General features: G+C 37.2%; 1 protein-coding gene across 1 annotated transcript in view; it reads left to right on the top strand.

Moving 5' to 3' along the window:
• Nucleotides 1-703: 703 nt before the first annotated feature.
• FER (FER tyrosine kinase) overlaps nucleotides 704-13,369 on the top strand; it is a 170,648-nt gene continuing 157,982 nt past the window's right edge. Inside the window, exons 1-3 of the mRNA XM_050912701.1 lie at nucleotides 704-766; nucleotides 6,491-6,749; nucleotides 10,904-11,077. Of these exons, the coding sequence (XP_050768658.1) occupies nucleotides 6,543-6,749; nucleotides 10,904-11,077 (381 nt within the window). The 5' untranslated portion in view covers nucleotides 704-766; nucleotides 6,491-6,542. The remainder of the gene's footprint in view (nucleotides 767-6,490; nucleotides 6,750-10,903; nucleotides 11,078-13,369) is intronic.

The following is a 13,369-nucleotide window of genomic DNA, read 5'->3' as shown; positions in this document are numbered from 1 at the left end:
CTTTTTTTGTAATATAAAACTTCAAAGATCCAGCATTCTGTTGCAGTTTGCTTCACCTAGATTGCAGTCCAGAGTTACAGCTTGAAATTTTAGTGCTGCAGTGTTCTTAACTTTCTGACCTCTTACTGTTCTAGATATTGGAGTAATTAGAGCCATATAAGAAATTTCTGTGTCTTGATTGGTCTCTTTCTCATCTTGCCACTTGTTTCTTACAGTCTAGTGAAAATACCGCTTCTAATTTTGTCTTTCGTATAACGAATTTTGGTCTTCCACGCTTTTGTTTTCCATATTAATGGGCTTCCTTTTTGTTTTATCAAGGGCAAAGTTGAGAAATAAATGAAATTATCTAATTTTCCAACTACAATACACTGTGTCACAAGAAATTCCAGGAACTTAAATAATCTTTGGTTACATGTGTAGAGGCAAAATTATTTCTTCCCTCAAAGTTGTGTGTATGAAGTGATAGCATACTACTACTTGCAGTCATTTGAGAAGTCTGCTCTTTTGATTACTTAAATTTTGTCTCTTTTTAAAAAAAAATCTGTCTTCTGGTAATAATCTGAAAATGCAAAGCAACTTACCTAAGTTTAAGTTTTGCAATCTATTTTAAAATGCTGAAATAATAAAAAAAAAAGTTTGATCTGTTTTTCTTTCACAGAGTCCCCAGAAAATAAAGGTATATTTCAGAAAGTGAAAATCAGAAGAAGTAGCTGCTGACATAGAAAGAAGTATACTAAGGATCACTTCTTGAGGAAAATTTTTTAAGGTACGCGAGCTATGTTTTGCAGAAAAGCCTTCCTGAAAACAAGCTGCCTATTTTGCCTTGAGTGGACTAGTATTTCAGACCAGTTTTGAAATGATCAGGCTAGCTTTAGGTTACGACTTCAGATGTTTACTGATGGCAATAGCTCTATGAAAGCATTAATTCAGCTAGTTCATGTTCCATACATTCTGCATCGAATGCATATGTAGATAATATTCTGAATATGTGGTTAGTGTAAACAAATGGTAGGTAAAGCATGTGTTTTATGTTTCATGGTCTTGTTCATTCCAGGAGTAGATCCTACACTAACAGAAATGTCAATTGTTTAACAGTCTAATTTTTATTTAAGGTGTGGATGGAGGGCTAAGAATGATTTATTTCATTGTTTTAATGGAATATAACTACTATAAGCCTCACATTCAGAAAATGAGATGGAGTGTCTAACAAATTCATCATTTGTTATAAAATTGCTTTTAAATCAGTACCTAAGCCTTGAATTTGAGGATTTGTCTCCTGAATCCAAGTCCTCTTCCTTTTCTGATTTTGCAGTATTCTTAATGTTTCTAGAAAGGGTCTGCAAAATATAAGCCATGCTAAGTGATTTGGAGCCCATGCAGATTTAGGAGCAAGGGAGTTGACAGCAGATCAAGAGTTAGTGTGATGCTCTCTGCATAGTGTGCCCATTCCATATTCCTCCTCCTGGAGGGGCCAGATGTGTGCTGTGCTTTCCTGTTCTGAATTTTAACTGGGGGCCAGGTGTGCTTTTGGTTCGTGGTTTATCGGTTGCCTACCTTGTCATTGATATTATGAAACCACAAGTTCCAACTGATGCATGTGGATCCATCATTATTTTAAGATTAGCAATCACAGTCTTGGATATATTTCACGACAATATATAACAGAAGGCACCAGTTGTTACAAGGGTAGGGGGGCATCCTAGGAGAGTATTGCTATATACATGCTCTTTTCTTCCCTGCTCATTGGATCTCGATCATTGTCAGACACACAGGACCTTTGATCTGACACGGTGTGGCCACTCTTCTGTCAGGGACAGATTGCAATCTTTAAATGAAATGTAGATTGGCTATGAAAACTACTTTCTTCAGAATTGTTGCTGGAATCCAGGAAGACTACTAATGCTGGAGTATTGGCTTTATTTGCTGAGGGGAGTGTTACAGTATTGAAGAATTATGTGACTGTCATTGAAGTTTCTCGCTGTCATGCTGACAAAATTTAACATTGCTTCGTTTGGAATCTGACTGCACCGCTGTGGTGGTGATGGTTGAGACAAGTCATAAACTGTCTTCAGTAACTATGCTTAAATGTAGAACTGTTCAAGGTCTGGTTGCTCATTTACAGTATATTATTAAATGTACATTGAGCGTTTACTTCCTGTCAGCGATTAGTTTGTTATTTTGAGAGTGACTCTAAAAAGAAAGTCTTGCTTTCTTGGAATTGGCTCCGAGACATACTTTAACTGTTAAAGCTTACCAAATATTGATTGGCTAATTTGCATATCCAGTAATTTTTGTAGTAACATATATATCTCACATTTCAAAATAAAAAAATAAACTAGCTGAAACTCTCTTGTCCTATTTGATGCCACTGGGATTTTATTACTTTTACAAAACATGCTAGAATTCAGTTTGAGACTTCATTGGCATGTCAAATTATGCAGGCATTGTTCATGTGTGGAAAAAGACATAAACCTCATGGGTATCTGCCAGAAGTAAGAAAGATCTCTTCACAGTAAGAGTAAGCAATTCCTGAAGATTTTTTTCTCTATGAATTTAGCATATCATAAGTTCATTGTCATCAGTTCTCCATCTAGCTACTTCAAAATGTGATGCGATCTCTGTTTTTTGCCCTTAAGATAAAATATTCTCCCATGTTTTTTTGAGAAAGATTCCCCCCCCCCCCGAATATCTTTCACACTATATTTTCATCTTTTCAACACTGGAGTAGAAAGTAAATCTTTTCTGGGTTCAGATTTTGTTGCACTACTCAATTTTACTAGTAGTCTGTGGTTGCAAAATCTGGGTGGGAATCTGTCTTTGTCTTACATGTTCAGTGTGAGCATTGTAATGTTGTATGGTAAAGCCAAAGAATGGGACTATAAGTATTTCTTCTGTAATCCAGTAGCTGTGAACATGGGGAAGCACGAGGAGGATCATGCCACAAACAGCAGCCCAACTTGTTCACTGGCCTTAAACAGCATCTCCTGGTGCCATGGTTGGAGACAGAGTGCTGATCCATTTAGATCATTGGGCCTAGATCATTGTTGTAGGTCCCTTCAACTGAAATATTCTATTCTTTTGGTCTGACCCTGTAGGGCAGCTATCAACTCATCTGTGCACACTAAGCAGGGAGATATCAAACTTGGAAAAGTACCTGTCTGTATTGGTGCCAGATATTGTCTCTTTGAACACTGGCCTTTTGAAATGCGCGTGTGCTTAAGTGTATTTGAAATACAGATTGCATAGAACACATCTATTCATGTGTTTGGTAATTCTTACAGTTTTGACTTCAAGTAAGTGACTGTGTGATCTGTACTGTTTCCAGTTGTTTAAAAATGTTAAAAAGTGATCAAAGTGTTAAAAAATTAAAAGTGGTTTTAATTAAAAGCGTTGGTTTTTAGCTTATCGACAGTTAAGTGGCTTAAGTCTTGGATACTTTTTCGCCACTTCTTTGCCTCCACAATATTGGAGCATTTGAGTTTTGCTGAATGTCTTGATTGAATGTTTTCTTAATTTACAAGGAAGGCATATGGAGGCTGGCTTACCCCGTTGGGAATCATCAGCTCTGAGACTTTATGCTTGTTAATCTTACAAATCAGAATTTTATCACTTTTGCAAAACGGATTTTTGCTGTGCTGCTTCTGTCACGGTGAATGGAGTAATTTAACACAAAGACCGCAGTCCAGTATGTGTACAATTTTTGTTTATGTACCCAGACATCTAATAGTGTAATTGGAGAATATCTAATTACTACTTAGTGAAGGGAGGCTTAGCAGGCTGGAGTGAGATGCTGTTGGATCTTCTGTTCTATTGATTTTTGTAATCTTATGGCTCCACAGTGAGTCAGTAGAAGCAGACTGAAGTATCATATGCTGAGAATATTTCCTCCCTCCCTAGCCTTCCTGCCTCTCAGTAAAAGACAGAGGTTAGAGTAAAAGCAAGCAAGCCAACACTTTACTCTTAGCACAAGGCCAGACTTCATCCTGAGATTCAGTTCCCGTCTCTTCTGAATCTGGAATGTAAGAAAATAAAGGTACTATCTTTTCTCGTAGCTAATGTTCTAGGGTATTTAGGTAATGTGCTAAAATGTGCTAGGAGAAAAATGAGCTTGGTCACAAAAGTGGATATAGGTCTAAAGGGTGTTGAAAAATTGCAAGTGCAGCTCCAGTCATGTTAATAAGTAGGTGCTTTAAGATTTTTTCTTTTGCTCATCTTACTAAAATATTAGTGGTTTTGCAAGACTGTTCTTAAATTTTAACTGTGAAAATATTATCATTAATACAAGTAATAATGACATAGTCCATTCTTCATAAATACAGCCAGTGTGAATTATTTACTGTTGCTGTTTATGACTGAGCTCTTAGCCATCAGAAAGAATTCTGGTTAAAATACACAGCTTCAAATTAAAGAGCATATGAAAGCTTGCAATAGATTTAAGGTTACTCGTACAACCTTGACTCGTCTCTATTGTGTAGATGCATAGTAACATGGCACTATTCTTATTTTCTTTATAGGATCTTTGTTTCTTTCATTACGTAGCATAGTTTGTGTTCTGAGAATAAACACATAGTGGTTGAGGCTTATTTCCGTAACTTACTGGAAGAGCTACTGGGGGCAGGGAACTGCAGGAAGAGAGGAACAGTCCTGGGAGTCAGGCTACCCTAGAGATCACTCTAGGTTCTGATTTGCAAAATCTTCTGAAATTTGGTGTGGTAACTGAAGCCAATAACGTCTTTTTTTTTTTTTCTGGATACTTAATATGCTAAAAATGCTAGGCACTCTGAAAAGTCTGTCTTTAAGCTGTGTACATACCCGTATTAGCTGGTACAATGTTGACGTTAGTTTATGTGTCTCAGTTCTCAGTGTAAAATAAGATTGTTAGTCCTGCTTCGCCCCATGGGCTGTTAGGAAGATAAATCTGTTAATGTTAATCTGTTAATCTGGGCCACAAAGATGATCAGAGGGCTGTAGAACCTCTCCTATGAAGACAGACTGAGAGAGCTGGGGTTGTTCAGCCTGGAGAAGAGAAGGCTCCGGGGGCACCTTATAGCAGCCTTCCAGTACCTAAAGGGGGCCTACAAGAAAGCCCGAGAGGGACTTTTTACAAGGGCATGTAGTGATAGGACAAGGGGTAATGGCTTTGAACTGAAAGAGGGTAGATTTACATTGGATATAAGAAAGTTGTTCTTCACTGTGAGGGTGGTGAGGCACTAGAACAGGTTGCCCAGAGAGCTGTGATGCCCCATCCCTGGAAGTGTTCAAGGCCAGGTTGGATGGGGCTTTGAGCAACCTGGAATAGTGGAAGGTGTCCCTGCCCATGGCGGGGGGGTTGGAACTAGATGATCTTTAAGGTCCCTTCCAACCCAAACCATTCTATGATTCTATGTTTGTAAAACACTCTGCTAATTTAAGTGGCAATTTAAAACCTATGAACAAATTGGTACTTCTGTGTTCAAAAGAGCTAACACTTGGCTGGAGTGCAGGAATTAGTGAATAAGCAGTACACAGCAGTCCAGAGCTATAATTGCAGTTTATGTAAGTTTATCTTACCTAGTTTGAAGCTGATTGGTATAGGAACAGGTCTTTGGTGTATACACAGAAATGAGCATTCATCCCGCATTACAAAACCTATGCAAGACTGTGGAAATTACTCATATGTGTGGATTCAGGGCTTCCATGATGTGGCTGCATGTTTATCAGTATCAGATGCAGGTGTTTTAGAGTTAGCTCAAACATGTGTCTTTGACCTGCGGTTGTGTCATAGGATTTCATAAGGCAGCATTTCTTATCTGTTTATCAAATGATGACCATTTGGTACAGTAGGACTGGACTGCCTTAGGGGAAAATCATGTGAAACTGAGGACTCTGCCCTAATGTGTGTCCCAGGGGAGCAATGGATGGTTGCATGGGGAACCTGGTTTCGGGCTACTTTCTGATTTTTGGGAGGTTGAATCTGCAAGTTTAATGGCCTGCTAACACAGTGTTTAGAAGCAAACTAGCTTCTAACTAGTTACCTATTTCCCACAGATGCAGTGCCTGAAGGCTGATGTTTTATGTGGATTTTTCTGTGCTCTTAGGACAGTAAACACCAGAAACAAATGTTTCGGGTCACCAGGAGTGGAACAGTGTAGTTGGCAGTTCTTGTCTGGAGATACTGTCAGCTATACTTATTTGATTAAATATGTGGATTGGTCTTTAGTATCTGTGTTAGATGCTTTTATGTGTTCCCTCATAACTCCACTTTAAGTTAGGGAGGTACCTATTGCAGATGGAAACTGGAGGACAGTTCTGGGCCTGAGATCTCTTCCAGTCATGGATGGGTGTTCGAAACAGTGCTCTGACCCTCCTTTCGGTTTATTTTGAGGAGGTATATGTATGTGATTAATCTTATGGTTAAGTTATTTCAGGATTTAGACATTGATAGTTGCTCTTTGTTACACTAGAAGTTTTTCTCCTGATACGTGTCTCATGAATCTTGTTCTGCTTTCAGATGTGGTGAAGAGCCTGCATTTTCCCCTGTGCGGTATATAGTGCCTTAAAAAATGGGGTTTGGAGGTGACCTGAAGTATTCTCATGATGCTTTATTAAAACTGCAAGACTGGGAACTACGACTGCTGGAAACAGTGAAGAAATTTATGGTAATGCGAGTAAAAAGTGATAAGGAGTATGCCTCCACTTTACAGAATCTTTGTAATCAAGTAGATAAAGAGAGCACTTGTCAATTGGATTATATCAGCAATGTGTCCAAGGTAAGACTGAAGTATTTTGAGTTTGGAATATCCTTGGAAATAACAGTGCTGGATTTATTTTTGTTTGTTTTAGTTTGAGTTGGATTACTGTTCATTCAGCTTCTTGAGAGTTAATGTTGCCAAAGTATTTAAAATGGGCTCCTTTTAGTTCCTCAGTGGAACATGCAGAAGTTGAGCTCCAGTCTTGCTTTGAAAATAGTAACTGAACTAGAATCAATCCTGAATTCTGAAATTCAGTATTTTAGGTTCCTGGGTTGAGCCTGCTACTTTGTTTAGTGTTTTGAAAATAGACTATGCTATAGTAAGCTTTTCTTTTAAGACAGTTAAATAGGAACTATTGTTTATGTTATATAGAATTTGTGACAGAAATAGAAAAATGCCAGGAAGCCGAGGCAAAGCCTAGCATTCCAGCTGTTATTCACACTGCAGCGTGTGTTGTAAAAACAAAACATTAATTCAGGATGTTTCTCATAATTGTGAAGTTATTTTGTATCCAATTTAAAATAACTGTGTTGACTTTTTATAAGGGTAAGGCTGTCCTTCCCCCAAATTAGTAATTTTCAAATTTAGAGCAAGTCCAGTAAAGGTACCGATGAAGCAAACTTCCCTATTCCACCTGTTTGTGAGCTTCATACCTGACTTCGATTCCTTCCTGACTAGAGAAAACTATTCTGTTTTAATGGCTTATTCAATTCTTGGCCCTTCTGCTGTAGCAGTGTTTACACAGTCCTTTCAGTCTGGTGTGAATGCTGATCTCTCTGCAGGAAAATACCCTTTTTGGTCAAGTTAAATTTTAGACAAAGCAGTTTTTATGTAGTGGGCTTATGGGGTGGCTGCTTGAATACTAGCTATGGCATAGCGTTAGGAATGTGACTCCTCCTTTTGCATCAGTCTAGATTTATACTGGATTAAAGTGGCGGTGCGTGTGACTTGAAAGCTGTGCTGCTATAGCTAGCCTTCTTCAGCTGCCCCAAAAGTAGCACTGCACAGTGTTTATCTAGAACAAATTCTATTGTCACTTCCCTCCCCCACAATAATTCTTGTCTTGTAAATTGACAAACTACTTTTTTTTTTGTCTGTGTGTTTTGGTGGTGTATTTGAAATGCTTTTCACCCAATTGTTTCTTACACATAGTTTGTTATAGATTTTGCTATTTAAATTGTGATGATATTGGTAAATAAACATTAAAGCATTGTCATTAGCCTAAGATTGGAAGAAGTCAGGTATTTTCTTCAAGCTTTCTGCTGTTGGATCCCAAAGTATTGTATAGAATTATTGATGATATGACTAGTAATTCTTGCTATGGCTGCCCAACTAGAGTTGCTCTTATGTGCTAGCTAAACTGTTTTCCAATTCTTTCAGGTGATGAAACAGAGCGGATTAGGTCTAGAACAGTAAAGGAGTGTTGGCATCAGAATATTTAGCGTTGTAAGGTATAAGCAACCCTTAACCGTCATGTAGCTAGCTCAGTCTTAGGACAGTTCATGTCAGTGACATGGGCACTTCCTGTCAGCACATAAATTTTAAAAAGCTGAAGATCTGACTTAAGCCATGTTCTTTTTGGGTTGAAGAGAGGCATGTGTGTCATTTTGAAGTCCTGTTTTGGATATAGGCACTCAAGTTGTTCTTTCAGGATTATTTTTGTTCCTTTTTTATTTTTTTTTCCTCTTAAGGAGGTGCCATTTTTCTCTGAGGCCCCATCCCTGATCTCTACATCTTTCTATAACAGCAAAAATACTCATATGCTACTGAGAGATCTTTTGTATGGGCCTGCCTTGAAATTTCACTGTCGCCTTGGATTTTAAAGTTGTGTAGTGACACATTGTCTTACTGGTTTTGGCAGTTAAAATGTCTCAATTATTGATTACTTTACTCACCTCATTCTAATTTACTTTTCTATTTCATGATACTTTTTCTCTCCTCCTGACATTTTACAGAATCAAAGTATGACCCAAATATTCTCAGACATAAATCTAGTATCTTATATCTCCTAAGATTTAAAATACCCGTATGTTAAATTTTTGGTATTACGTGGCATCAAAACCAAATACCAAGCTGTCTAATTTTTTTTTTTTTTTTTTTTTTAAGTGTACAGCAAGAGTGAGCACTTTGAGAGAAATGGCGTTTGGGAAAATCTGTCCTATGTTTTTTTCGTGCAGAGGCAGCAAACTTGCTGGAAGGCACAGTGGCAGCAACTGCTAATGCTAGAAAAGCAGTATTTTTAAGTGCTTCCCAACAGCTCTTTTGTGTGCGCATATGTCTAAAAAATACTGTTAAACCAAACAATATGATATTTTATTGCTTTTGATGGATTGTAGTTATTGTCTGTGAAAGGAAATGCTTTGCCTTTTCTGCTATGCCCACCCAGCTGCTGTTCTGTCCCATATAAATATCAATTTTTGAAGCCTTTCCTCAAATATAGGTTTTCACTTTAGCTTTTCCTATTTTAAAATAATAAAATATAATCATACAAAACACAGAAATCCTGCTTAACCGATGTTTTCTCAGTATGGAAAGAGGGATGTAAAGAACAGGAAAATGTGCAAATGATTTTTTTAAAATGGAAAGGGAAGTTTTCACTATGTTTCTGACTTATTCAGGTTCATTTGGTGAATTGCAAGCTAAGTATTTCTTTAGAGTACTTGTCCTGTTGAAAAATGATTTTGTTGTAATTTTCAGGGTTGATTGAAATAGTATTTGTCTCATCAGTAGTAAATCAGCCTTAAAGAAAATGGAGAACTCCGACTACATTGCCACCTCTGAGAGCGCTCTTACGAACTCTTCTATCATGACAAGACCCATTCCTCTCAGGCAGATGTTTGTGATGTTTTTATCTATGCAGCTTTGCAATATGGCTTCTGATGTCATTTGGAAAGTGTTCTGTAATGGAGAGGTGAAACAGTTGTCAGCCATAGCTGGGAAGCTTTAGGCCGTGACATTTTACAACATCACACTTTAAGCAGTCTGAGATAGCTCCGTGCCGGTCTGTGGGATGTTTACGAGCTAAAGGAAATGTTAAAGATGGTTTAATATATACAGGAGTTAACTGCCTTTTGTTTCCTTCTCTAGAATCCAGTTTGCGTTGCAGCATTGTCATGTAGAGATGGAAATATTATGTATATATGTTTATATATGAGATGTAAGGAAACCCCAAAGCTACCAAACAAATTAATTTTCTGAGTTTTGATGACCTAAGGTGGATTTCTGTCTTTAGTAAGAGTAAGATAAATGCTAGTAAAACTAGTATACTAGCTGCCTTCAAAACCTGATAATGGTATGGCGTGTAGCCGTTCTGAAATTTTAGGTATAGCATAGCATTCAATGTCAGGGAGTTATCTCTAAGAAATCCAATACTGTTCCCGTCAACAAAGTGTGGCAGGGATCTTCAGCGTAACAAATGCTTTTATTTGAACAGAACTTTGATTTCATGTTTGTATCTGTGGTGCATTGGAAGTCTCTCTGTTCACTTTGCAGTTCTTAATCAAAATTCAAAGCCACAAACAGCACATTAAGCTGTCCTGAAAACTGACTGACAGAACAGCCAAGGAAGTTATTAAACTAAGGGTACAGAAAGATGTTGGGTTACTATGACAGATGAGTAACTGCTTGTGTCTTTTAACCTGTTAGCACCGCATGCTTTGATACTGGTGGCCTGACTGTGATGCTGTCAGTTATGTGAAACAGCTGACGAATGGTCTCCTCTTAAACAGTAACCACTCAGATGCATATTACTGTGAGTTATTTAGACAAGGGCAGAGAAGTCAGCTTGAACAGGGTAACTGTGGCTGAGAAACAGGAGAACAAAGGACACGGGAACATGCTTGTCAGGGGTGTTGGGGATGTATTCCAAAAAAGGCTGTAAAGCTTTTGTCAGTGTTCAGAAGAACTAGGACAGTGCTGAAGGGTGAAGATACAATATTGTATTTTTGTCTCTGGTGCTTTTTTATGATTTTATGAGTAAGTTCGAGGCATGATTTTGCTGTAGCAGGAAGAACTTTATTTTAGAAGATCTCAAGTGCATTTGGATAAGTTTAAAATTCTTTTTTTACTGAGTTGTTTTAAATAGTGATGCCTCTTTTCCTGCATTTCATGTTCATCATTTGGTTATTTGTAAGCGAGAATAAGTGCTTTTCTGTTCTGACTTTTTTTTATAGTCTTGGTTGCTTGTGGTACAGCAAACAGAACAGCTGAGCAAAATAATGAAGACACATGCGGAGGATCTTAATTCTGGGCCTTTGCATAGGCTTACAATGATGATCAAAGATAAGCAGCAAGTTAAGAAGAGCTACGTAGGTGTTCATCAACAAATTGAAGCAGAGATGTACAAGGTATTTTATTCAACTGTGCTTTATAGATTTATTATAGTTCTGTATGTTTAAAAAGTAATATATTGAGAGTGGATTTTTTTGTTCCTCTCTTTTTTGTTTGTGCTGTGGTAAAAGTAGTGCTTTGTGACATGTAGAATGCCTAGTTTAAATTTTAGTTATTTCCTCCACAATTTCTCTCCCCTGCTAGCTGACAAGGCAGAGATGGAAAACTTTCTTGTATATGAAATTCCATGGACAGATAGCACTGGAAATGCTCTTGTTCCAGTAGAGGATGATTCTGTGTGATACTTCTCTATTCCACCTCTCTTCCTGTTCTCATTCGACTGTAGACATCCTTGGGACCAGGGCACCGAATAGTTTTGTTAATGAATGCTTTTGACAGTCCGGACTGTTTTGGGTGGGGACAGGAATCTAGTCTCTATTCTAAAATATAAATCAAGTGTAAACCAGACATTAAGGCTGCAGATGGAGCTCTTCAGGGCCTTTTCTATTACATGTCAATTGTCCTGCTTATGTTGAAGGCACTGTATCTAGTCAGTAAAGCTGACAGAAATCACAGTTTCATTCAGGTGCTCTGGGGAAAGTTTAACTGCAAATGTCAAAAATCAGATTGATAGTCTGAAAGGTCTGCTGAGAGAAGGAAAAGCACTGTTTCTTCTTTCTTCCAGCAGAGAATTTGAGATTTGGAGTAGTGTAATTAAAATGTAACATCTGAGTTGTACAGTACAAAAGTCATGAACTGATGAGTAAAAGATTCTTGGGCTGGTTGAGAACTGTACACTAGTACTAAACATATATTAAGTTAAATATGTCGGCTCTAATAGGACTGCTTCCATAATGTGTTAGGATCTTGGCATCTTCCCCAGGTATTGACTGTGGGGAGTACATCCTTTTTGATGTATGGTCAGTAGGCTGTCTTATCTGATAAAATTTCCAAGCCAAATAATCACTCACAGCCACTTGTGGATTGGTGCATCTGAAAATAATCAGGATGGAAGAAGAGGAAAAACTGGTAGCATATGTTAGAAATAATAGAGGTTAAATATATAGAGAATTGCAGAAATGGAAAAAGAAAGAAAGAAACGTAAGAAAGAGAGGCTAGATGAAACAAGACTGCTGGAAGTTTAGGTATACTTTTAAAAGAGACTGTGTAAAACATGTTTTTTTCTGTTAATAAGTTAACTCTAATAAAATCTCTAATAAAACTGTCTTTTAAAATAGGGCTTTTTCAAAAAAATCTAGTGCATGTTGAGCACTCCCCAAATGATTAATTACAAACCATATTGATTTTAATTAATTATGGGCTGCATGGCCATGCAAATATTTTGCATCCTGATGAATAAGCTTGCATTGTTGTGGGTTCCCCCCCCGATTTTCCTAAGAAGCATTTCAATAGCATTCTGGTTAGATATGATATGTTCTTTCATTGTTAGCTGACATATTTGTTCAAAGGTTTTGTGTCACTGGAGCACTTAAAGAATGGTTCCCAGAAATTAAAAATACCTCTCATGTTCTGTGGTATTGTTTCTGCTTTTGTTATACACAGAAGCAAAATACTTATTATTTCCCAGGACATTATCCAAACCTTGTAAAGATCAGTGTCTGTGCGGTTCATATCTTTAGGGTATGCTGGCAAAAAAATGTGTTCTCCTTTAGGTGAAATGCATATGTATCATCCTTTTTTATTCTAGATACCTCTATGGTGAGGAATCTTTTTGATAAAATTCTTAAGAACAGTGAAATACCATGTCTTTTACACAAATGTAGTAAAACTCATATCTTGTAGATCTATTCCAGTTCCCTTTAAGATATTGGATATTTTTAATTTCTTCATGAAATTTGAGGAAAAAGAGTAGAGTACTATGCTAATTAGGTGAGCAAGACTTTTTGATATAAAAACTGGGCTTAAGATAGTCCTTGACCATCTTAGTTACTTAAGTGTTATTTGGAGATAGAGGTGCTCTTAGTTTTGTTCTTGTCTGTTGGAAGAACACAGTCTAAGAATCAGTAATGTATTTTACAATTATTAAAAAGGTTTCTTAATTCTAGTGGCCTACCTTTTATTTTCCAGTTTTCTGTAAGAGAAGCAGTTCCTTGTTATTTATGTCTCAATTGTGTTCACTACTGCCTAATTTCATCTTTTTCTCCATTTCTTCTGGTTTCTTTATAATACAAGTTTGTCATAAAGTTATTTTTTCCTGTATCACCTCCATTAGTCTATAATAACAACAGCTGTGAGTATAATTTACAGTGTGTAGAAATATGAGATGAGAATATGGAATTGATGTGCAG

This window comes from Gymnogyps californianus, chromosome Z, assembly GCF_018139145.2.
Source record: "Gymnogyps californianus isolate 813 chromosome Z, ASM1813914v2, whole genome shotgun sequence".
NCBI lineage: Eukaryota > Metazoa > Chordata > Aves > Accipitriformes > Cathartidae > Gymnogyps > Gymnogyps californianus.
Note: the sequence above shows the minus strand (reverse complement) of the source record. Positions and strands in the feature narration are given on the sequence as shown.